The sequence below is a fragment of the Scomber scombrus genome, chromosome 13 (assembly GCF_963691925.1).
Source record: "Scomber scombrus chromosome 13, fScoSco1.1, whole genome shotgun sequence".
NCBI lineage: Eukaryota > Metazoa > Chordata > Actinopteri > Scombriformes > Scombridae > Scomber > Scomber scombrus.
The window spans coordinates 19,840,130-19,863,289 of NC_084982.1; the positions used below are offsets into that span (position 1 = coordinate 19,840,130).

Genomic DNA, 23,160 nt, shown 5'->3' on the forward strand with positions numbered 1-23,160 from the left:
GGAGAAAACAAAAAAGAAGTTAATGAGGGAGATATGGCCGTATGAGGCACAAAAGACTGAAATATGAATCATCAACAGATACTGGAGAGGGAATCTTTGAACCAGTGGAGCAGGAGTTGGTGTAATTAATGAAGCTACACATAGTGACAATGTGTTGATCCCAAAGTTATGTGTTCCTCCTCATCCAGCCTGATTCACAGATTGCACTGCACTATACCAAATTACAAAAATGTAATGGTCACAATTGCTCCCCCAATTTGCACTTCCAAAAGTGCCAGTTTCAAAAAGAAGTTCAGAAGAATTTTAACTAATGTAAATCAGATGTGAAGAGAAATTATCTCAAAAAAACCTTTGAGAAAAACTGAAGAACTGAGCCATAAAAAAGTTCATATTTATTGATGTTTCAATATGAGCTGGGTTGAATGAATACATTTGCTTCCTGTTTAGATAGAAAATCTTCAAGGTGGATTAACCAAAAGTCTTCATTAGCGTATTGCAAAGTGGCTCTTCAGTATCAGACAGCTGACACTGATTGTTTGATAATTGCAGCTGATGGCCACAAGTTACAAAGTTGTTAGTAATTGGTAAAAGTAAAAATATAAACATATGTCACTCTTCTGCTGTTTAGTAATAAGCCATAAACATAAACCAAAAACACTTGATTCATTTACAAATTTCATATATACTGATTTTGTTTCTAAATTTGCAGCTGCCATTCAGATTCACATTCTCTACTTTACTGCTTTATGTGCATTAAACTCCTTGGATGAAGCGTTAATAAGTGTGTAGTGAGTGTATAAACCTTAAATGTACCTTCTCTTGTGGTGTTGAGGCCACAAGGGTGAAACTCTCCTCTGGACACTTTATTTTGATGGCGTAGCTGAAGACACACAACACAATGACAATGATTCACTAAATCTGTATAAAAGTGTCAGACACAAACAGTACAAAGTGTTTTATACGATTTTTACAAAATTAGAATTATTTAGTTTCAAGCAGGTTGATATGAGGGCACATACTCCCAGGTCTGTCTCAGGTTTAAATTAGAGCCTAATGAAATAAATGTTAAGTCTTTTTCTATTTGTGGGACATAAAAACAATCTCTTCATCACCATATTTGATCTATTTCCAGAACAGACACAAGTATCAACCAAGCAGCAAACAGCAAGGCTGAATGTTCAACAGTGCTGAAGTGTCTTAAAATACATCTACTGGACACTAGATGCTGAGTCAAAAAAAAACCTACTTAGTCAATTAAAAGTCAATGAATAGAAGAAGTTTGGATTTCACAAGAAGTAATTTCACTTCTTCTAATGTGAGTTTATGGGAAAAATGACAGATATCTGTACTTTCACTCTCAGCCATAGTGTTTGCTGCTTGCTAACTGAGCTCATCCTTATTGCCCAAATGTGGATTTTCTGAGAGACAATTTCCATCATTAGGATTCAAAAACATCTTTAAAGGCCTAAAGGCCTAACATTATATTGCTGTAAGTGTGAGGGTGACTGAGATGTATCATTATTCATCATCATAAACACCAACAGGTCACTGATTATAAGGTAATATCAACAATATTATTACAGGTTGTACATTTTTATTTACAGGTTGTACATTTTTATTTACAACCTGTGTTCGTTATTTTTGACATTTATAGTTTAGCTTTTCAAAAACAAGTGAGCCCATCGAACACAAACTCACAGTCCGCTGCCGTTTTCCGTGACAGGTTTTGCCCACAGACAGGTCAGAGGATAGATGTGATGAGTGGAGAACTGAAGACACACAGAGCAGCAGTGATTAATGTATTTCTTCATGTAATTTCTGCATAAATGGGATGTTGATACTTTTCATATCAGTCAACATCTGGGATGAGCAAATTCATAACTTCAGAGATGACCACATCCATGTGAAGTAATGTGAACTCCATAGAGAACCACCAGTGTAGTTTCAGTTTTATTATGTGTCAATGAAATGAAGGAATGTTGAATGAAATGTCACTGTGCACTACTTCCTGTTTCTATTACAAAATCTTGTATTCATCAGTTATTGTTCTGCAGAGTTTTGTCCTTTATGCTGTTTATTTAACTGTACCAATCATTATTCCCTTATTTTTGCTTAATTATTGTACAAAGCATACATCAAATTCTAAATTGAATATCTATTGTATGTTCCAGGCAGCAATTACTTTCAGGTAAATTCAGTATCAGTTTATGAGAATCAACTTGTAGACTGTTGCATGAGGTATCAGATTTCAAGTTTATTTTATTAATATCGCACTTTCAAAAGCAGATTTTAGATTTCAGATTTTTAAACTTTCGTGCTTTAGAAAAGGCACGCACATTGTATGAACATATGTATGTAGTTAATCTGTCACAGTGACACGTTTACTTTTCATCCCAATGTTTTTTTTCCAAGTTACTTCATTTTCATGTGGTGGTACTGCTGCATGTAGAAAAAAATCCCACAGCCAGCATCTGTGTTTGATTGAGGAGCAACACTTGAAATGTGAGCAACTGTCACTGTCATGTCATCATTTTTATTAAATCCATGTTTTCTTCATATTTTGTCTTTAAAGTTTAATTTTTCAGAGCTTTCTCGAATGCACCACTAAGCGTTTTGAAAATACTCCCTTCTAGCAACTTCCACATGCTGATAGTGAAAACTGATATAAATAACTAAATAATAAGCTGTTCACTGTAATGTATTACCTATCTCAAGTAAGTTTGAACTCTCTGCAAGTTAATTTTCACTAAATATTAAAATTAATGAAAAAACAAATGCTGCCTGGCAGGTAGAAAGGGAATCTAAAAAGTGACTTCAAAGAAGTCATAATGGTAAATTGCTATATATGTGATTTAATAGTTAAAGGCCAAAAAACAAAGTCTCTGATATGCTCCTTTCAGATTAGTTTAATTTGTGTGGTTTAATTCAGCAATGTTTAGCAATCTTATTAAGAGGAAACAGTGTTTTTAAGGTGTAATTAACAACACAGGACATGAACCCAAAACCAGACAGAGTGAAAGAAAAAGGACACCACAGCACACCAAAAAAGAGACACACAGAAACTATTAGACCTTAGCTAGGGTTCAACAGCAAACTCCCTAAAAACAAACACAAAGTGGAGAGGGAGAGACACACAGGACAAGGCAACAGTAAATATTTTATCCTCGAAGAATGAGGATTTCGTCATCTGAGTGAATCAGTGACATTTTCTTTTTCAGAGCTGGTGATACTGTCATCTCTCCTGGTGCAGATGCATTTGACAGCCAATATGCAGCAGTGAATTGCATCTTTTTACAGACTATGTGCTACTGCAACTATGACCCTATTATTGTTGCTTCTACACACACACACACACACACACACACACACACACACACACACACACACACACACACACACACACACACACACACACACACACACACACACACACACACACACACACACACACACACACACACACACACACACACACACATCCAGCAGCCTGTTTGGCAGTGGCTGAAGCTCAGTGTGGGCAGAATCTGTTATCAGGACAACATGCATAAAATAAATATTACCACAGGACATCTGTAATATTTATGGGCTGCAGTTTTATTCAATCAGACTGCACAATACACAGCTTTCTTTATAGCTTTAGCAAAACCTATTTCCACAATGTACGTATTAAACAATGCAAATATTGCAAATCTGAATATTCATTCACTTTGTCTTCCCTTATTGATATACATTTTTGTGTTAACAGCCTGTTGAACATTACATAAAGTCCTGTTTGAATATTCATTTATTTGTTTACGGATCCCATGTGAACCTGTGAAAAGTGTCAGCACTGAGCAAATGCCAGCCCACCCATGCTGCCGCAGCACAAAGCTTGCGTGGGGTGTGTTTAACTGGTTGGTTGAAGGTGAAGTGGGGTTAACTGGTGTCACATATACTTACAAGGCTCTGAGAGGGAATGGCACCCTGAGTGAACGAAAGACACACATATAAACTTAATCTGCAAAACATGTTAGAGGACCATGAAGAAGACAGAGACGAACACACAGCGTTGTCTATTCTGAATGACATTGGGGGGATTTCCTCTATTGTCTCCTACAGCAACATCATCACTGTCAGCATGAAGTTCATTTAAAATTATTTATATTAAATATTTGACGTTGTTTTGTAGAACATCATGATGCGAGAAGCAATTTTCAAAAACCAAATCAATTATCTCATCAAATATGAGCCTAAAGTCACTGAGTGTACATATTCTTTGTGGAGCCGGAAGAAGCTCACATTATTAAAAGACTTTATTTAAGTATCGGCATCAGTCACCCCGGACTTACTGTGTACTACCTGCAACTACCCGTTAAAAACTACCATCATTTAGTTAATTTTGTGTGTTTGTTGGTGTGTGTACCTGTGTGTGCACTAGTGCGTCGTTGAACAGTATGAACCAGTGGTTGGAAAATCTGCCGGCATTCTGCAGAGTCAGCGACCTGTTGTTGCTTTCACACACCACACGACGCTTTGGGAGACGCAGAACCTCCTGACAGACACACACATATAACACACACACAGACACACACGTTAAGAAGCTGAATAGATTCAGCAGATACAAGTAATGCATGTTCTTATTACCACCATAATACTCTTATACCTCTTTCAGATGCATGTGTGTCTGTTGAACACGTGTTCAACCTGCCTTTTACCCATTCATGAGATGTTCTGGTTCTTAATGTTAGCTAAGACTCAGGTCTACACTGTAATTCACACACTTACTGATAAACTGAGAATTATATAGAATAATTACCAGATGGTTAAGTTTTAGTTTAGTCTTTATTTCTTATCTTTTGTTTCTTATCACACTCTCTCTTGTCAGCCAGCTGGTTAAATTACATTTAAACATAACTTCTTCTGTATCATTGAATTTATTCCATATGTTGACCCATATTGATCCCTGACATGCCACTGTGTTGGTCTGAATGAAGTATTACTGCGCCATTGTACAAAAAGGTCAATGAAGAAAAGTATTTGCAATTTAAAAGTCAAACTTCTTAGCTTTCATCTAAGTATCCCTGCTGTCAGCTCCAATCCTCCGATCGTGGTGACCCTTTACTGATGTTTCACCAAAGGTGCCATTTTGGGAATACATGGTTTCCATCTGAGTATTGACATACTCAAAAGCACTCTGTGGTCATTTAACTGGCACAGCTAAATGACCACAGAGTGTTGAATTGAATTGAATGAATAGTTTTTTGCCCACAGTTTTGAATTCTGCTTGGTGAACATGCAGGCCAGACTCTCAACTTTCCTTTAACCTCAGTTATGCACATGTAACGGTACTGTTGCTATACTGTAGATATGTAACAGAGGATTTGACTGAAAAAGCTTATTGTTTCTGTTTCTGTCCAGGGCAAACAACTTTTTATAAATAATGTGTGATTTAAAAAAAAATCATGCAGGAAGCAGGATTGCCAATATCTCTAATTTGGGAACTACAAGCACAGTAGCTTAAGAGGTTTAAGAGCTCAGAAATGATTTAGAAAAGCCTACGGTCTCCTGCGTATTCATCATAATTTGGCAATATAAAAAGGATTTTCACCACAACAGTACAGAAAAGACAAATGTGTGCGTGTTAAGATAACTAAACAGAGTTGTTCTCACAGTAGTTTTTCCAGAGTGGGTCTTCCAGAAGAGGAAGGTGGTTTCAGCCTCCTTCTTCCTCCTCATCAGGGACAAAGACAGAGACTCATACTGACTGCTGCCCTGATGGAGGGACTGATACTCTGTAGTTAACTGGAGGAGAGAAACACAACATGAGAGAGAAGAGACACACATTTTAAAAAAATTTTAAATTTTTATTTTAGAACATACAGAAGAATCCCCTCAGATACAAGTATGCTCTATCAGACTACCCGACCACTGCAACAACTCCAAACATAAGAGAAATATTAATGAGTTCAGACGACAAATTCTGTCTGTATGGAGACCAATGGAGGCAAACCTGGCTGCCTCAAAGAAATTCATCCCACAAAATTAGGAGGAGATTTAGGAACATTTTCTACTCCACAAAGTAAATATAATGATGACCAAGTTCTTAATTTAAAGGACTCAAGAGAGCATATCTCTGCCAAGGCTGCATAATCCTCTGATTTTGTAATTATAACAGCAGAAAAAGTGATGATATGTTTGCTCAATGACTAATTCTCGATCTAAGAACAGATGTCGCAGTTTTACACTGACGGTAATACTTATAACAGCCAAAATTACTCAATAACGGGAAATACAGAAAGTTGGGAGAAAGCGAAAGAAAGATGGAAAAAGAAAGAAGAGTTAAAGAGTGTTTGAGTGAAAGAAGTAAAAAAAAGTGTGAAGAGAGTTAAGTGTTTCACCCTCACCACATCATAGCACGCTGCCAGTTTGAGCAGAACTCGGCCGTACTGGTGAAGCTGCTGCAAAGGCCGGTACAACAACGAAACCAGGTCAACATTTTCGCTGGCAGACTGGTCAGAAACACACAGCTGAGCGAGCTTCGTCTGCTGAGAACCTAAACACTCGCTGTACAGAGACAGAGAGAGAAAGACTTTAAACACTCTTGGGACTCAATTATCTTCAGTATTTTCATCTAAATATTTTAGTTCAAGCTGTGTATTTAATTATTTCCTGCTGCAAAGGAAGTTGTTAACGCTGAATCTTTTCCTGCTAACGTTAAATCTTAGTTCGGACTCAGATCAACAGTGTTGTCGGAGCCCTTTGAGGTGGCACTTAAAGAGGACTCATTAATGTCTCAAAATTTTTGGGGAGCAGTGGAAAAAATGAGGCAAACAGGACCCCTCAAGTGAGCATGTACAATTAAGAAATAAAAAGTAGCTTACAGTGAAAGTTTATGGAGTGACTGAAATCCACCCATCACCTGGAAGTCACCTACTGAAGAACAATACCTGGACAGAGAGAAAGAGAGATTATAAATGGGCTTTTCATCTTAATTCAGATAATAATGTCAAATCAACTGAGCTGCTATCATTACAGGCAACTAGTACGTCTTGGTCCCGTCTATCTCACAGCAGTAGTATTCTTCTATTGTTGACATGTTGAAAGTAATCAGTCCTTCACAGTCTAATGTTTTATTTGCTATGAAATCATGGTGCCACCTTACTGGTTTGTTTAAGGGCGTTGTCAAACCTGCCTTGTTTAGTCTGCTTGAATTGGACTCTAATTAGTTTCCCTCTTTGATGTAATTTGTTTTACTGCTGTTTTTTTTCCGTTAATCATAGACTGTAAATGCACTGTGCTAACCGAGCTAGCAGCTAGCGTTATGGTCAGCTCCACCCTCTCATCCATAATTCCAAGATGGCAACGGTCAAAATGCAAACTCAAGGCTTCAAAACGGGAGTCCACAAACCAACGGATGATGTCACAGTGGCTACGTCAATTATTTTTACAGTCTATGGTTTGAAACCGCCCTAAAAACCCATGTGACATATTTCTCAAATTGTTCCAAATGACAAAACTTAACATTCAAACAGACACATGCAGTCATATGCAGTATAGGTACATTAGACATGAAAAATATGAGCCAATATTTAATCAAAGTAGTTTTTGGCTGTTGAATCATATGTAGAATAATAATTAGAGTTACAATATTTGCTTTTGAGCTGCATTGTGTTGTATGAGAGAATGAGCAGCTATTTAACCTGCAGAAATAAAGTGAGAAGAGTCACAAAGTTAACAAGGAAAACTAAAGAGCCACTGGGAATAAAACAAACTAAAATAATTGAAAACTGTAACAGCAAGGAAACGAAAAACAAAAGAAAACTGCAATAGAAAATAAATATAAGGATGTGGACTGAACTTATTTGAGAATATACAGTAGCATCAAAAGTTTGGACACACTTTCCCATTCACCTTACTGAGAAAGTGTGTCCAAACTTTTGATAACTTTTTAATACTGTACAGTAAAGATTATACCTTACTTACTCTTTATAAATGTCCAGGAAGTGATCGGTGTGCTTCAGCAGGTAAAGGGAAGTGACTTCACGGCCCTGCACATCATGCAGGAAGTAGCTGAGTGACGTGGAGTGTCGACCAATCAGGACACTCAGACGAACAAGACTCTCACAGAGAGAGAAGAAGAGCTGAGTGCACGGCTCACCTAATGACGGACACACACTCTCTGTGGGGTAGAGTGTAAACACACACACAGGTGTTCAAATCTTGCATTTATTATTTCTGGCAGTTTCAGAGAGTGTTTCTTCATGTTGATGAAATATTTTGAGAACAAAAGTCTTTCTATAATTACATTACTTTGTTCAACGTCTCAGTCAGTGCTGATTCTCAGTAGTTAAAAACACGTCCGTATGAATGTTTTGTCTTATGTGTATCTTGTGTGATGTGTTTAAACTCTCCCAGGTCACAGCGTTGCCAAGCAGGTGGTCATTTAATATGTGAGGTAAAGTAGTTTTCAATCAATCATACAATCAAAAGGCACGTCCATCAAGACTCCATTCATAAATCCTAGGTTTAAGGGACTCGGCTGTAGGCCAACATTGTTTTTGCTGCCATAACACATTTTACAGTGGTTTCTCTCTTTATCAGGTTCTGCTGCTCCATTCAGCCAACACATCATCAAACTAACATACCTTGATTTTCACAAAATAAATAAATAAATTAAAGGCGTATGAGCCACCCTGAATCACAACAGGGGATATTCCATGACCACAACAGCCCCAGGTAAAATACATCCAGTACATACTATTTATGAACGATTTATTATTGTTGACTGCTGTCTGATTTACTCTTCTCAATAGTTAACACCCAAAGGGTAAACAAGAACAGAATTTTGGAATTTCAAAATGTTTTATTATTATCCTATGATTAGTAAAATAACTTCCTGGAGTTGTAAAATCCTGTGTCTGAGTGGTATAAACCTGCTGGTGTCTGCTAAGCCTTGAAAGGGACAAATCATGCTTTTAGTGAATTTCTGTTATTTTCATACTAATGATGTTAAATGTCTATGTTAAACACATGTAAAACTTCCAAAACTTGAAGTGAACATATGTGAAAATGCTGCCTGCAAGTCAAAGGCTGCTGTGAATGCTTCCTTTGTAATGTTTCCTCTACTTCCTCATTATGGTGACATCAGATTGTAGCAACAACCTCAGCCTTTGTTGCTAAATTCATTTAATAAGGAGATTTTTGAACTGTCATGTAAGATATTCCAGGAGCCCCAGAATAAAACATTAACCTGCAAATGTGCATGAAACGTCCCCCTTTAAGACGTCCTCTTTAATTCGCATTAATCTGTAACTCAAATCTCACCTGTGACCTAAACAACACACAGCCCTTCGTAATGTTTTATCACAGGCCTGGTTTTCATTCTGAACACCTGCTAACACTTTAAATATGTATCTTAGTGACATTTTTCTCAACCGACATCACAGTAATTAGTGGAAATCATCAAAGAAGGAGCAGCACAGACGCTCTCTCACCTCTGTTACACAGCGGGGTGAGAAGCAGCTTCCTGACGCTGCTTAGCCAGCAGTAAAACTCTCTCTCTCTGGAAGCCAGTTCATGGATGGCAGAGATGAAACCCATGACGTTGTGGTCTGCCAGCACGGCACAGCTCTGACCGCCGCTGCACACACTGCTAATGTAACCCATCTACACACACACACACACACACACACACACACACACACACACACACACACACACACACACACACACACACACACACACACACACACACACACACACACACACACACACACACACACACACACACACACACACGTCATTCATACAGTGACAGCATGGAAATCTTTTTGTTAAGATAACGATGATAAATGCTTAAATGTTTCTTTGTTTATTTTTTGATGGTCTATTTATTAATAAAACTGTACTGGATGTGTTTTGGCTTTGTTTTCTTTGATCCACACCACTCAGCAGCTAATTTTTACATTATACACCCACAAATAGACATTGTTCTTGTACTTTTTTAGGATTTAATCATAACCAACATTTCAGAACCTGGATTCAAAACATTTTTCTGCTGTGCACTTCAGACTGCTGTGACTTCTTTTCTTCATCCATAATGTTACACACAGTATTTTTTTTCTCTCTCTTGTGTTAAATGTTTTTTTAATTAACTTTCTCTGACTTTCCATTTTTGATCTTTTTTTCCCCCTTTACTCTGAAAATTTAAACATATCTGTTGTGTGTCTGTTGTTATGACAGATTCCTCCAGCACCAGATGTAACACTCCTTAAAAAGAACTGTTTTGCTGTCAGTCTTGTTGAAAGATAACAAACAGTCATGCTTTGGACCCACAAACCTCCATGCAGAAAGGCAGCAGCGCTGGTCTGACTGTGTAACTCTCCGCCCTGGTGGGTGACCTCTGGTTCGACTTTGAGTTTGTCTCTTGCTGCTGGCCGCAGTACAACAGTACAGGCTGGACACAGTCTCCGTCAGCCAAGAGGAGGGAGTGACTCTGACCGGCTGACACGTCCCACGCCCGAAGACTGTCAGACAGCTACAGTGGTCGTCCAGAGACAAAACAGGAGTGCTATTAGGACATTTACCAACTTTTTGTAGTTGTGTTACAGTAATTACAGCCAATTCAATTTCAACAGGTCTTCACACACATATCTATATTATTAGATGCACTGATATGAAATTTCTGGGTCAATAATAATAAGAGATAATTATCAGTTTGTTGTGGCCGATGCGATAACCAATATATTACATCCTACAAATGCAAAAATGTAAAGAAATATATTTTTAGATTGACACTTTAATTTTCTGCTGCTGCTCTGCTAACATGCTGCAGAAGAATGACTGAACAAAAGTCAGTAAATAATAAATGAAGAAATAAGTGTATAATAAGAGAGAATCCATTAATTTTTAACTGAAAATGTGAAACAAATGTAGTGAATGTGAATGACTGAATGAAAAAAAGAATAAACATTTCTGTACCTTAGTCTGTTGCGGGACAGTGACCGGACTGTTGACATGACCGAGCTGTCCAGACATGTTGCTGCCCCACGAGTACACCTGCAACACACGAGAGCCGTTAGTGTGTATGTGTGTGTGTGTCTAAGCATGTTTATGCTTGCAAGGACCAACTTGAATTTTGGATTGAGATAGTGAGGACATTTCGGCAGGTGTTTTTTTTTTTTTTTTGTAAGACATTTTAAGCTCTCAGTTTATTTGTGTGTGTGTGTGTGTGTCTGTGTGTCTAACCTGGCATTGAGCAGTGAGAGCCAATGAATGGTGTGACCCTGCGGCAACTTTGATCACTTCCTCGCCTGTCAAAGAATTAATACACAGAGGCTGGAGTCTGGACACACACACACACGTACAGATAATACACACACACACACACACACACACACACAACACACACAATTTCTGATTAATACAAAAATTATATAATAAAATGATTATAAGACAGTTTTCAGAGGTTTTCTGGATTGGTAATTTAAATGTCACATATGCAATATTTCATTGGGATTTTCATTATTTTATGTAAAATTAATATAAAGTGTTGTTAGCAAAACACACATTCACTGTAATAAACATGACATTTATAAGATTACTTCTTACATTTATAGTCACTTCACTGTTTTCTGTCTGAGTATAAAAGAATATGCTAATGCAAAGGGGATAACATATGTGTCTGTATGTATGTGTGTGTATGTGTGTGTGTGTCTAAATAGACCTGGCAAGCTGATCTCCATGGCCCAGTTGCCCCTCAGATCCGCGTCCCCAGCTCCATACTTCTGTCTCCAGAGACGGCATCATATCTCCCACCTCCTCTGAGGCTGCAGACTGACTCCGACCCGCAGTGGGTGTCCTGCAGGCACAAGGGCACCGTCGTCGTGGAGACCCTGAAAGAAAAATACATTATCTAATGGAAAAATCCTGGTTGCAGTGTTGTTTCAAACAACTGAACCATCACCTACTGGTTAAATTTGAGCATCTGTCAAGACTGGAAATGCACTTCATGTGTCAGGAGGAAAAACAGCCTCAATAAACAGAGAAAAGAGATGAAGTGTCTCATGCTGCAGCATGTTGAAGGAAACAGCAGACATGGTTATATAACCCACACACACCCTAATGACTTCTGTAAGCTCCTCTGGAACCAACTTAAAACATTTTATCTCCAAACGAGAAAAATCGCCTCGCAGCTGTATGAATCTGCCGACCAGTCAGGTTGGAGTTTAGATCCATGAGTGTCCAGACTTATAATATTTGTAGTGAAGACTTTGACGGAATTTTATTAAATGAGTATTTTTGCTTGTATGTGTTCACACATGCTTGGCCAATAAACCTGATTCTGATAAAACAAAAAGTTGTACCCATGACAGTAGACAAAGCTTCACAAACATCTTCAACTCGGCAACACAGAAGATCTACAGTGACCTCAGTTTCAGGTGGGCACCCAGGATTAGTGTCATCAATTCAGTATCCGGCTAAACGTGAAATAAGGTCACAATCTCCTCTACTGTTCCTGAGTTATGGTGCTGAATAATGTCCAGAAAAGTGTTTTTGCAGAACATTTTGATGTCACAGTTGACCTTCAGCCCCACATCATTTTATCCTATTAGACATTTGTGTAAAAACTTGAAATGAGTATGGCCAAAAACATGTTTTGTGAAGTCACAGTGACCTTTCACCAGCAAAATCAAACCATTTCATCTGTGAGTTTAAATGGATGTTTGTGCCAAATTTGAAGACACTCCTTGCAGGCTTTCCTGAGATATCACGTTCAAGAGAATGGGACAGACAGACCATTATCTGCATTATTTATTCCCATAAAGGCAATCGTATGGAGTAGCTCGCCACCCAGATGAACAGATACACACACAGTTGTTTTGTTTATTATTTACTGTTTTGTCTATAAATTGTACGGTGTCCTTGAGTGCCCAGAGAGGCGCCTTCAAATTAAACGTATTATTATTATTATTATTATAAGAAAGAAAGAAAAAATACTTTTAATGATAAAGCTCAAACAGTGAGCAGGGTGAAGCTGTAAAGGTGATGTAAGCAGGCACAGAGCAAGAAATGACAGCATCAACAACATCAGAGGAATGCAGAAAGACATTAAGAAAACAAACAAACACTGAAGCTTAATGTAATAAACATTAAAAAATAACAGCATTAGATGAGTTTTGTAAAATTCTCACTACCTAGAACTACTTAAACTGAAATAAAAGTCTGTATGCTGAGTGGTTTTATGTCGACTGAAGTGACGCTTTGCGATAATTCTGAAAGTTGTGGCAGACCAGAGAAGGAGAAGTCTGCTGCGTCTGCTATAATCACCGATTTCCCTAAAGGTTAAAACGTGTCTGTCTGCAGTTTTGTGTCACTATTTTGAAACTACTTCTCCCGTGGATGTAAAAAGAGTAAATGGTTAGTTGAGTCATGAGAAGATTTGTGTCATGGCTTCTTCAATACAAGTCATATCTGTATATGTTGTTTTCATTGTCTCCTGATTGAAGTTAATTGTCACCTTATCTCAAAAAAGGCTAATATTGAATCTCAAGACATCAAATATAGTTTTATCATGTGAGCATGCGCGTTCAACTGATTTGGGACGATAACATCAGGTCACGGAGAACCCATTACAGTTCCTTGCGTCAAAGTGAAAGGCAAACAAACAGAAATTGCATTGTGTGTTTCTGTTGCAGATAACATTAAAATGAGTCACCCTTCTGCATTTCAGTGACTCCTCTGATGTTGCTAATTTGGCTGGTGCCAGACTTTGGGCCTCATCACAAGCCACTTGTGCAAACAGATTTGTCCTAATTATCATCATCATGGATTTTCAATTTGCTGAGAGGTTTTTTAGATTTCATGATATTTATTGGAATATTTCAGCACAGCAACTTCTGCGTTTTGGCATCTGTTGGAAAATTCTCTCAGTCAGACAAAAGCCTCAGTGACAGCAGGTCTGTCAGTATCATCTTTTGCACCTGACATATAACAATCACCTTCTGCGGGTTATATAATACATAAACGATGGTCACATCCTCCTTTACTGCCTCTCAAATTAATCATGGATGTTTTTTTCCATGTGGTATATTCCCTCTTTATTTTTGTCACAGTTTGGCACTGTTCTGATGACACATTTTTAACTACTCTATTATTCATATTTCCTAATCGTTTTGGGAACTCTAATGCCTCTAATGGCACTGCTAAATTTGTTAAGTTTTTTTCTGCTGATTTCTAACAGCATGACATAAAACTCTGCAGTAAGAAATTCTTCTTTTCACTCCTTGATAACAAATTTGTGAGCGAGACACAGAAATGGAGCAAAACAGGTCGCCTCATATGGTGGCATGGATTATGCTAATGATCAAAATCCTGATGAACACGCACCTACTCATGAACACATTTATCAGGCTGAAACAAACAATTAACATGAGGTTTGTCCAGTTAGGAGAGTTAGATTAATCTGACTTGGAACAATCGATAACAAAACAGAAATGTTCTGGCATGAGTGAGAATTGCAGATTTTCTAGATTATAAAGTATGTTACACTGATGTAGAAGAGAAGAACCACTGATGAAATGATAACATCATTGGTTACCCTGTTAAATAATCAAAACTACCTCCCAACTATCCACACCTGAGCAAAATAATACAAACAACAGAATTGGCCAAACATCACTGAGAAGCCATGTTAAATGAGGTATTCAGATCCCGAGAGACAGAATGGAGAACATATCTGCTGTACTTACTTACTTATTTTCATTAAATAGTATATTAGAACTTTAACCAAAGTAATATAAAAGGGAAACTGAGTCAATCAGTGTATTTACATCTACAAATTAGGGCTGCAGTGTTTAATTTTGGAACTCAAAGGTCTGAAATGAAGAAATTTTATAAATCAGATTTTTCACACTTCCTATTATTATTATATTCCTACCATGGGTGGGTGTTCCAGGCAGGGAGCGTCTCCTGTTTGCTCCTGTTTTCCCCCTCTGGCTAATATCTGTGAGACTGGAGCTCTTCTGGCCCTGAAGCGCCTGCCTCTCCTTCTCCAGACAAAGCCGAACCTCTTCCGAACACACAGGGGAGGAGGTGGAGTACACCCCGCCCACTCCACTGGTACTGTAGAAGAGAAGGTCAAAAATCAGGTGGTAAATACAGTGTAGGTGAGAGTCAATTTGGCATGTGGATATTGCGGTAAAATTGACTTTCAGGGTGTGTTCCTATTCGACGATTAAACACAGATGAAGTTGATGAAGAGTCTTTTCTTTTAATGTTTCCTCTAGTGTATTGCAAGCCTGGTGACATGCTGGGCCTAAGCATCTGGGAATTTTTTTGTGTATTTTTCTAAACTAAAATGTGTTATAGAAGTAATAGTGTAGCTGCTTTAAGGAATAGTCCAGTGTGTAGCGAGTGTGCGGTGTCAAGAGATAGAGAGAGTATGTGGCTGTAGCACACACAGATGCAGGGGTGAGCCCGAGGACGGAGGGAGGACAGATGTCTCACTCTGCTACTCTGTGCTGCTGCAGACAGTCATGGAGCAGACACTTTTAGGTTATAATTAAAAATCTGTCATCTACCTAGGTTTTTCTTGATTATACCTCTACAAGTTATTTTATCAGAACAACACAGACGACAACATGACAACTTTCTTAACCAAATAAAAGTGCTTCATTGTCTACTAAACTTGGTCTTACTTGTTAGTTTGACTCCTCATTGGCGAGTCTTCTTTGTAACTGGAGGTGAAAAGATCCGTGGAAGTAGTTGAAGAGACATAGCTGTCATCTGGACAGAAAGATAGATGGAGAGAAGAGAAGAAGAAAAATGGCATAGAAAAAATGAATTAAATACTTAATCTGCAAAGAACGGAATAACAAGCAAACAGCTGAGGTGAATAAATGATTTAAGTACTATTAACAAATAGCAAGGACAACAAGGAGAACAGATTTCATAGATTTAAGAGCAAAAAAAATAAGAGAACACACTCATAGATTGAGAGGTGAAAGATATATAAATGTAAAACAACAAACATGTAAAGGAACAAAAGTCAGAGCAGAGGAAAGGAGAACGAATACATCACTAACCTGAAGTCTGACTGCTCAGTGAGTCGGTATCTCCGAGCCCGCTGGCTTGTCGTGTCCCTAACGAGTGACCAGAGAGCTTCTGGAGGAGATTCTGAAGCTCCATCTCATCAGGAAAGGCTGAGCTTTTAGTGGCCACCAAGCCGTCTGTCTCAGTTAGAGGGTCAGCGTCAGTCTTGGTGCCAGTTGGAAGATTTTTCCTGTTTTGCAACGGAGGAAAGGAACAGAGATAAAGAAAATAAGAGAGAGACATGAAATGTGAAAATGTTTAAAATAAGAAATAAAACGGAGAACCGTAATGTTTAGAATACTGTACTGTTTAGTGTTGGATTTGTCGTCTTCAAAATATGGACATAAACCGGCTCCAGAGCCAGGGCTGCTGCCAGCTGACCCTCCCCTAGATTGGAGCCTTTTTCTGGGGCTTCTTTTTCTGCGAGAGGTCTGGGAATAGAAATCAAAGTGGGGAATTAACCAATGTTGAAAACAATATTGTTTTAATGAGCACCGATACATGCAGAAAGGAACTGTATGATATAATTCTACAGCTAATGAAACATATCTCAAAGACCCCATGGCACCAAATCATAACTACGACTTTTCTTTTCACAACCTCTCGATTCTGTCATTTCACATCTGGAAATGACAGAATCTAAAATGTTGAATTAAGACATGATGTAAATTGACTATTTAATACTGCTATTGTGTCCATTTCTTGAGGGCAGTGTTCATCATCAGATTTCTCCAATTTGTTCATCTCACAGTATATTTACCTCTGCTGTCATGACTTCACTTAGCTCCACCCCCAACGGACAGTAGTGAGCATCATCAACTGCAAGGGACTCCTCTCTCTCCATCAGTGAGTAGCGAGGTGACTGACCCCGTTCCTTTTTCTCAGGGGGTTTCTGGGTAGTGTAGTTCTGTTGAGGTAAACTGCGAACCAGAGCCAGGCTGTGGTAGGCACCACAAGCCACCTGTGGAAAATAAATAGAGACAGTAATAATGGAAGTAGAACATTTTATTTTTGCATTTCTAATGTAGCGATGAAGATATCAGGAAGAGAAACTACCTGGATCACATGTCTGCCTGCCAAGTGCTCCACCTGGACCAGAGATGAAAAATTATGAGAAAGTTTAAAGTTTAAATGTATAAAGTTTAAAAAATGTAAAATCATACAGTTTTATCTATTCATTTAGTGTTACACAAACTTACCTTCTGTGGTCTCCATACAGGGAAAGTGTTGGTGACCAGGCCGAGCTGGCAGCCGCTGCCCCAGGCCCACAGCTCATTCTGCGCTGACAAGGCCAGACTGTGCTCCCGTCCACAGGCCAGATCCACAACCCGGACCACCACTGGAGGAACAACCTCATTGTCCACCACAGTAACAGGACACGGTTCTGAAACTAACACAAAGCCATGAATCAAACACATACACATAAAAGGTGTAAAGGCTGTTTGAGGGGGTTTTACAACGAAAGCAGTCATATTGTTCTGATGCTTTTTATAATCTGACTGGGACTAGTTCCACATCTTCTGTAACCACAGCTGCACCCGATACAATCTTATTTCAATTGTCATGAAGTTAAAAGTATGCAGTCTTTAATCTACTCTATGTCGACCTCGCCATGAACAACAAGCTCTACAAGCTCTAAAAACGTGCAGCAATAAACACACAGACTAGCCTGAGCTCACCAGTCAAAGCTCTTGTGGTTTTTTGAAAGCTTATGTTGCCCCACATGTATTAACATCTTTTGATGAGATCAGGTACAACAACACACTTTACAGAGCTGCAGGGCACCACAACACTTTGATACAGAAGCATTATGCAGCTTTAAATGACATAATAACAGACAAACATTTAAGATAAATAAGTGAAAGGAAAAGTACAATTTAAAGAAGGATTATGTATTTAGAAGAAAATACATTTTTTTAAATGGATTTAGAGAAAGAAAGAAGAACAGAAGTGAGAAAAGACTGACAGATAGAAAGAAGTGAGACAGTAAGGAAGAAAGGCAAGAACGAATGAGCAAAAAGGAGGTGTGGAGGGAAGATGACTCAAGGTAATAAAGGAATAAAGTGGGGAATAAAAGGAAGGTGCTCCCTAACCTGTGATGTTTACGGCTGTGCCCCTCTCAGTCAGCCCGCACTGTCCGGCAGTGTTCTCCCCCCACATGTAGACGTTGCCCTGCTCGCTCAGCGCTCCGCAGTGGAAACCACCGGCAGCCACGCGGACCACCGTCCTCTCAAGCAGGGACCTTTCAAGCACCGGAGCAGAAACTGGAACGCTCAGATCTCTCCACAACAGCTCACCGAAAGAATACACTTGACCACCTGGAAGATGGCAACGACTGAGTGGAAATGGCTAATTTTGATATTGAAATGTATTTGATACTATGTTCTTGTGTTGTTGTTCTTGGAAATACATTGTTTATCTGGGGATCTGGGGAAGAGAACTCCTAGATAAGGGAATTAAATGTTCTCTCCCTCTCTCTCTCTCACCTTGTGCCAGCAGGAGTCCATGATGTTCTCCGAGGGCGATTTGCAAGACGCACCTAGACAGCAGCACTCTCTCTGGGCAAAGCTGCTCTTTGGGGCCCCCCGACATCCAGATGTGGAGCAGTCCTCGCTCTGGAGGTGTGGGGGCCCGCCCATCAGCAGGGCTGCAATAAGGCACACAAATTGTATTATTAACACTGAATAAGGCCTCAAATTTACACATTTTCTGCCAGTCGACTAAGTGATTTATTTACTCATTGTTGCAGCTTTACTTAACTTTTATATACTGAGAAACCTCAGACATCGATCTAATCTCACATCTTGTGCAGACGACAGATAAAGAAAAATGACATAGCATCCTGCTTTCATATACAACATGTTTCCAGTGAAAACAGGTCAGTGGGGAGATAAAAATCAGGACAGGGATAGCACAAAAATGTGTGTGTGTTTACCTCTCCTCTCTGTTCTGCATCACTTCAGATTATCCGTTCCACAGGTCAGTGAGGGCATCATCGTTAACATTTTTTCCAAAGCTCTCAACTTCAGTTCACAGGAAACAACTGAATCATCTTTCCTGTTTTGATGCCTCTGTGGTTGTTGGTTTTTCTAATCACCTGTTTGTCAAAATAACAGCAAATATAATGTTTATTACTTGACATACAGTCTGACGTGTACAATAATAACTCTATTTTACATTACATTACATTATTCAGCTCACATAATTGTGACGTCTTACAAAAAGCAGTGTGTAGTCAGGGTCACATTTCAGATGTCTATGAATTGTTAACAGCTCCACCAAATAGTGATTTCCCCTCTAAACTTCTCACATGGTTTCATTTCAATAAATGTTCAAATGATCCAATATTTCACCAAAAAATCAAAGATTAGAGAAAAAGTCCAAAAAAATGAAAACAGATTTGTGTATTAGACCTTTGTTTTTTCTTCTTTCCTCTCCCATTAATCATCTCAGGACTCTTCAGATTTATCTGGTGACTCTTTGAAAGAGCCTGACCCCTAGGTTGGGAACCACTGGACTAAACTAGCTAACTGTATATAAAGTAGTTGAAACTAGCTCCACCTCCAGCAGCTACAACAGTAACATGCTGCTCTAACACTGATGCTTCACTATTAATAATCTAATGATGTCATGTATAATAATATATCAGTCAGAGGGACCAAACCACTACTTTTACTGCATGTTGCTCCTAATACTTATGTACTTTCACTTAAGTAGGATTTTCCATGCAGGACTTTCACTTGTAATAGAGTATTTTTTTATATTGCTGTATACCTGTACATTTACTGAAGTATCTGAACCACAGGGTTTTGGTATCTGTGATGGCACCACTGACATGTCACAACAACCACTCAATGCCCAGTAAAAAAAAACCTAGAGTTTTGTTACTACATGTTTCTTACGAGCTGTCATTGACACTGAGTGGAAAACTTATCATCGCAGTGGTTTTACCTGTGTCTCTATCTATGGCAACACAGCCAGTAATCTGTATCTATGGCAACACACAGCCACTAATCATTAAAACACATTAAAGCGCACACACAGCTGATAGATTAGCTAATACTACACTGACAGGCGTGATCTGTTATCGAGTACGTTTACAGACATTATTATAACTTTACACCATCGTTTTTCCTGCTTCGTTTTTTAGCGCTATTACGCGTGTTATTGACCATTTAATTGAAGCTTTAAGCTTCGTGTTTGTTTACATATCGCCACAGCTAGCTGAAGTTGGCTAGCTCTCATGCTAGTGCAGCTAAATGCGCTAAACTAAACTAAACTTACCGACAGCCACTTTGAACGTCATCTTTAGCAAGATGAGAAAGGAGATTTTTGCAATACAGGAAAACCTTTTAACAAGTCCGGACAGTAGTGTGAAACTGTCACGGCAGCAGTCCTGAGGTATGTGATCTTTTTATATTCAAATCAGTGCAGCACAAGTTCCCTCTGGCAGCGACGGCAGCCGGGCAAGGACAAAAAATGACGGCGGTGCCACACCTGTTGCAGCTGCAGTGTGTTGCCAGAGTAGTGTAGTCTCAGATGATGTGTGGCTATAAATTACAAAGGGGAATTTAGTTTTATTTGTTTTTAATGAGGAAGGAACTTAACATCTATCATATGATTCTCAGTGTGATGTCCACTCCTGTTTTTGCTCTGCTTGGCTTGTCTGCTTGTTTTTTTTCTCCTCCTACATTCAGGAAACTACCATACAGAGTCCAGGTCAGCAGGCTGAAGCAGTTCACCTGGGGTGTGGGCTGGGCCACCTATTAAATGCTGGTCTGCTTAGTCCCTCTCTCTATCTCTCTCTTCCACCAGCAACATCCCTTTTGCTCCCAAATGCTCTATTTTAGTCTAGTTTTTTATTTTCTTTCTCAATTTTTATTTTTCTGTACTTTGTTTGGGTTCTCTTTTTTAATTGTATGTTTTAATGTTTCCAGTTATTACTGTTAAATGTTTGTTTTTATGTAAAGCACATTCAGTTGCCAATTGGGTATGAAATGCGCTATATAAATAAAGCTGCCTTGCATTTTTTCTTTGTTTCAAATGTTTGATTGGATGGAAACATTTTCCCCTCATCCATGCACTTACATACACTACTGATTCTACAGGTTCAACATGTAATTTTCATTTATTATTTATTTAGTTATGTAAATAAGTTACCTTAATAAATTACTTCAAACATGTGCATTTTCTCCTCCCTTGTCTGAACCTGGAGCCAGTCTGTGACACTTAGTATACATCAGGAATCTGGGGGAAAAAGAGGATTTTTACACTGAAACATGCAAGGCTGGATAAGTAACACCATCGGCCCCTGGGCACTGAAACTCATGACAACTGTGACAACAATGATAATTATCAACATAAAGAGAATGGGTCAAGCCTTGTGTTGTATTTCTGTGGAGCCCAACGGGGAAAAAAATAAAATAGAGTTTTCTTTCTCCTATCATTGGGGGCCCCTTTCTGCTCAAGGGCCCCTGGGCACTTGCCCAGATTGCCCTTATGGCGGATCCAGCCATGGAAACATGGAGGCCAATGATATAATGCTATATTATGAAAAATAATCTCCAGTAAATTGAACGACTAGTCAATAATTTTACTGGGAAAATCTTGCATCCATTAACCCAAGTGCTACAGGTCTTGCGCTGTTTGAACTTTTCAGCTTATAAACAATTTTTAAAAATGTGCACATACAGTTGAAATATGATTTTATTGCCTTCCTCTTCTGTCAAGTTATTTTTCTATCTATTTAGGGGAGACCTGGGATGGTTATAACATTTTTTACATTTCTGTCTGTAGATAGGAGCTCTTTCAAAATAGTGCATTCAAAATTTGATGCAAACTAGTGACATGTGTCTGCCATTAAATGGCGTAGCTTTTATCTCTGCAACTCAAACAGAAAATGTGCAGTTTAGTCCCAAAAACAAGGAGTGCATCATGAAATAAGAATTATGAAGAAAACTTAAGGTATTAATTACATTTTATTCAACACTTAAATTACTTTTTAACATAATTGGTGTGTGTGTGTTACACTTTAATTTAAAAAATAATATTAAAACTGAACAAAAAGTGTAAATGTGCATCATTCTCAACAATTCAACATTAGTGTGTTTGTGTGTGCTAATTACATTCAATATATCCTTTCTCTTTTAACTTCTTTCTCTCTTTACAGAATCTGTACACTGTCACTGCCACTGATCTGATGGACTTTCCCTGCTTTTTGATGCTCTCTTCAATATGTTGAGAGGCACCCCTGTCAGTCTTTCTCTTCCAGGACCTAGGAATACTGAAATATATGAAATATTTGCTTGGAGTAGGTTGTAACAACTAACCCAGACTCTTGTAGCCATGAACTAGCTTGTCTTACAGCTAACAACTAAAATTTGCATGAAAGATATCTACACAGACACATAATTCACATGATTGAAGTTTGAAGAGTTTATATACAAAGTAGGCAATGCTATCACAAAAATACATGAAATAATTCTTACCTCCAAATTAGTTTTTTCTTTTTAAAATCAGCTTTGTCTACTACAGGGTGCTGCCTCCTCATATGTGGAATAAGAACTAAATGATGCATGTTTAGAGTGAATCAGGTGATTTGTAACTTGTTCCTGATTGGAGAGAGTTACAACTAACTCCGGTTTCCCCCTACTCATTATTATTATTATTCCTTTTACCTTTGGTCCTGTTACCGTGTTGACTGTATCAACAAACTGAAAGCGAAGTCATGCCCTTCATCTTATCTTTCTTTCATTGTGATGCCTGATTATTTTTATGTTATTGTATTATTCTCACATATGCTGTAAGCAATGATCTCTATAAATAAAGTGATGGAAAAAGGTGTGTCCGAGAGATGATAATAAAAGAAGAGGATTCACTTTCTCTGTGTTTCCAGGGTCTGACTGTCAGCAGATCTTTCACAGGTTCACTTTTATCCTCACCTTCTTTTCTCATTTGTTTTGGCTGTATACAAAACAGCATCTGTCAACATTTCTATACACAATGAGTCCAAAACCTGGATAAAAGTCAGTTCATAAATAAACTGACAACACTTTGGTTTCATGTTTTTGTGTTCACTACTTCACCCAT

General features: G+C 38.5%; 1 protein-coding gene across 1 annotated transcript in view; it reads right to left on the reverse strand.

Moving 5' to 3' along the window:
• The window catches only part of LOC133992874 (alsin-like), a 35,140-nt gene extending 14,646 nt beyond the window's left edge, over nucleotides 1–20,494 (reverse strand). Inside the window, exons 1-23 of the mRNA XM_062431653.1 lie at nucleotides 20,356–20,494; nucleotides 19,007–19,168; nucleotides 18,558–18,718; nucleotides 18,165–18,389; nucleotides 17,271–17,461; nucleotides 17,128–17,160; nucleotides 16,832–17,032; nucleotides 16,378–16,502; nucleotides 16,065–16,261; nucleotides 15,678–15,765; nucleotides 14,918–15,102; nucleotides 11,705–11,873; nucleotides 11,227–11,323; nucleotides 10,960–11,037; nucleotides 10,319–10,516; nucleotides 9,474–9,645; nucleotides 7,963–8,158; nucleotides 6,861–6,926; nucleotides 6,384–6,543; nucleotides 5,650–5,781; nucleotides 4,403–4,531; nucleotides 1,699–1,769; nucleotides 814–880 (exon numbers count right to left, since the gene is read on the reverse strand). Coding sequence (XP_062287637.1) covers nucleotides 814–880; nucleotides 1,699–1,769; nucleotides 4,403–4,531; nucleotides 5,650–5,781; nucleotides 6,384–6,543; nucleotides 6,861–6,926; nucleotides 7,963–8,158; nucleotides 9,474–9,645; nucleotides 10,319–10,516; nucleotides 10,960–11,037; nucleotides 11,227–11,323; nucleotides 11,705–11,873; nucleotides 14,918–15,102; nucleotides 15,678–15,765; nucleotides 16,065–16,261; nucleotides 16,378–16,502; nucleotides 16,832–17,032; nucleotides 17,128–17,160; nucleotides 17,271–17,461; nucleotides 18,165–18,389; nucleotides 18,558–18,718; nucleotides 19,007–19,026 — 2,961 coding nt within the window. The 5' untranslated portion in view covers nucleotides 19,027–19,168; nucleotides 20,356–20,494. The remainder of the gene's footprint in view (nucleotides 1–813; nucleotides 881–1,698; nucleotides 1,770–4,402; nucleotides 4,532–5,649; nucleotides 5,782–6,383; nucleotides 6,544–6,860; nucleotides 6,927–7,962; nucleotides 8,159–9,473; nucleotides 9,646–10,318; nucleotides 10,517–10,959; nucleotides 11,038–11,226; nucleotides 11,324–11,704; nucleotides 11,874–14,917; nucleotides 15,103–15,677; nucleotides 15,766–16,064; nucleotides 16,262–16,377; nucleotides 16,503–16,831; nucleotides 17,033–17,127; nucleotides 17,161–17,270; nucleotides 17,462–18,164; nucleotides 18,390–18,557; nucleotides 18,719–19,006; nucleotides 19,169–20,355) is intronic.
• Nucleotides 20,495–23,160: the final 2,666 nt, after the last annotated feature.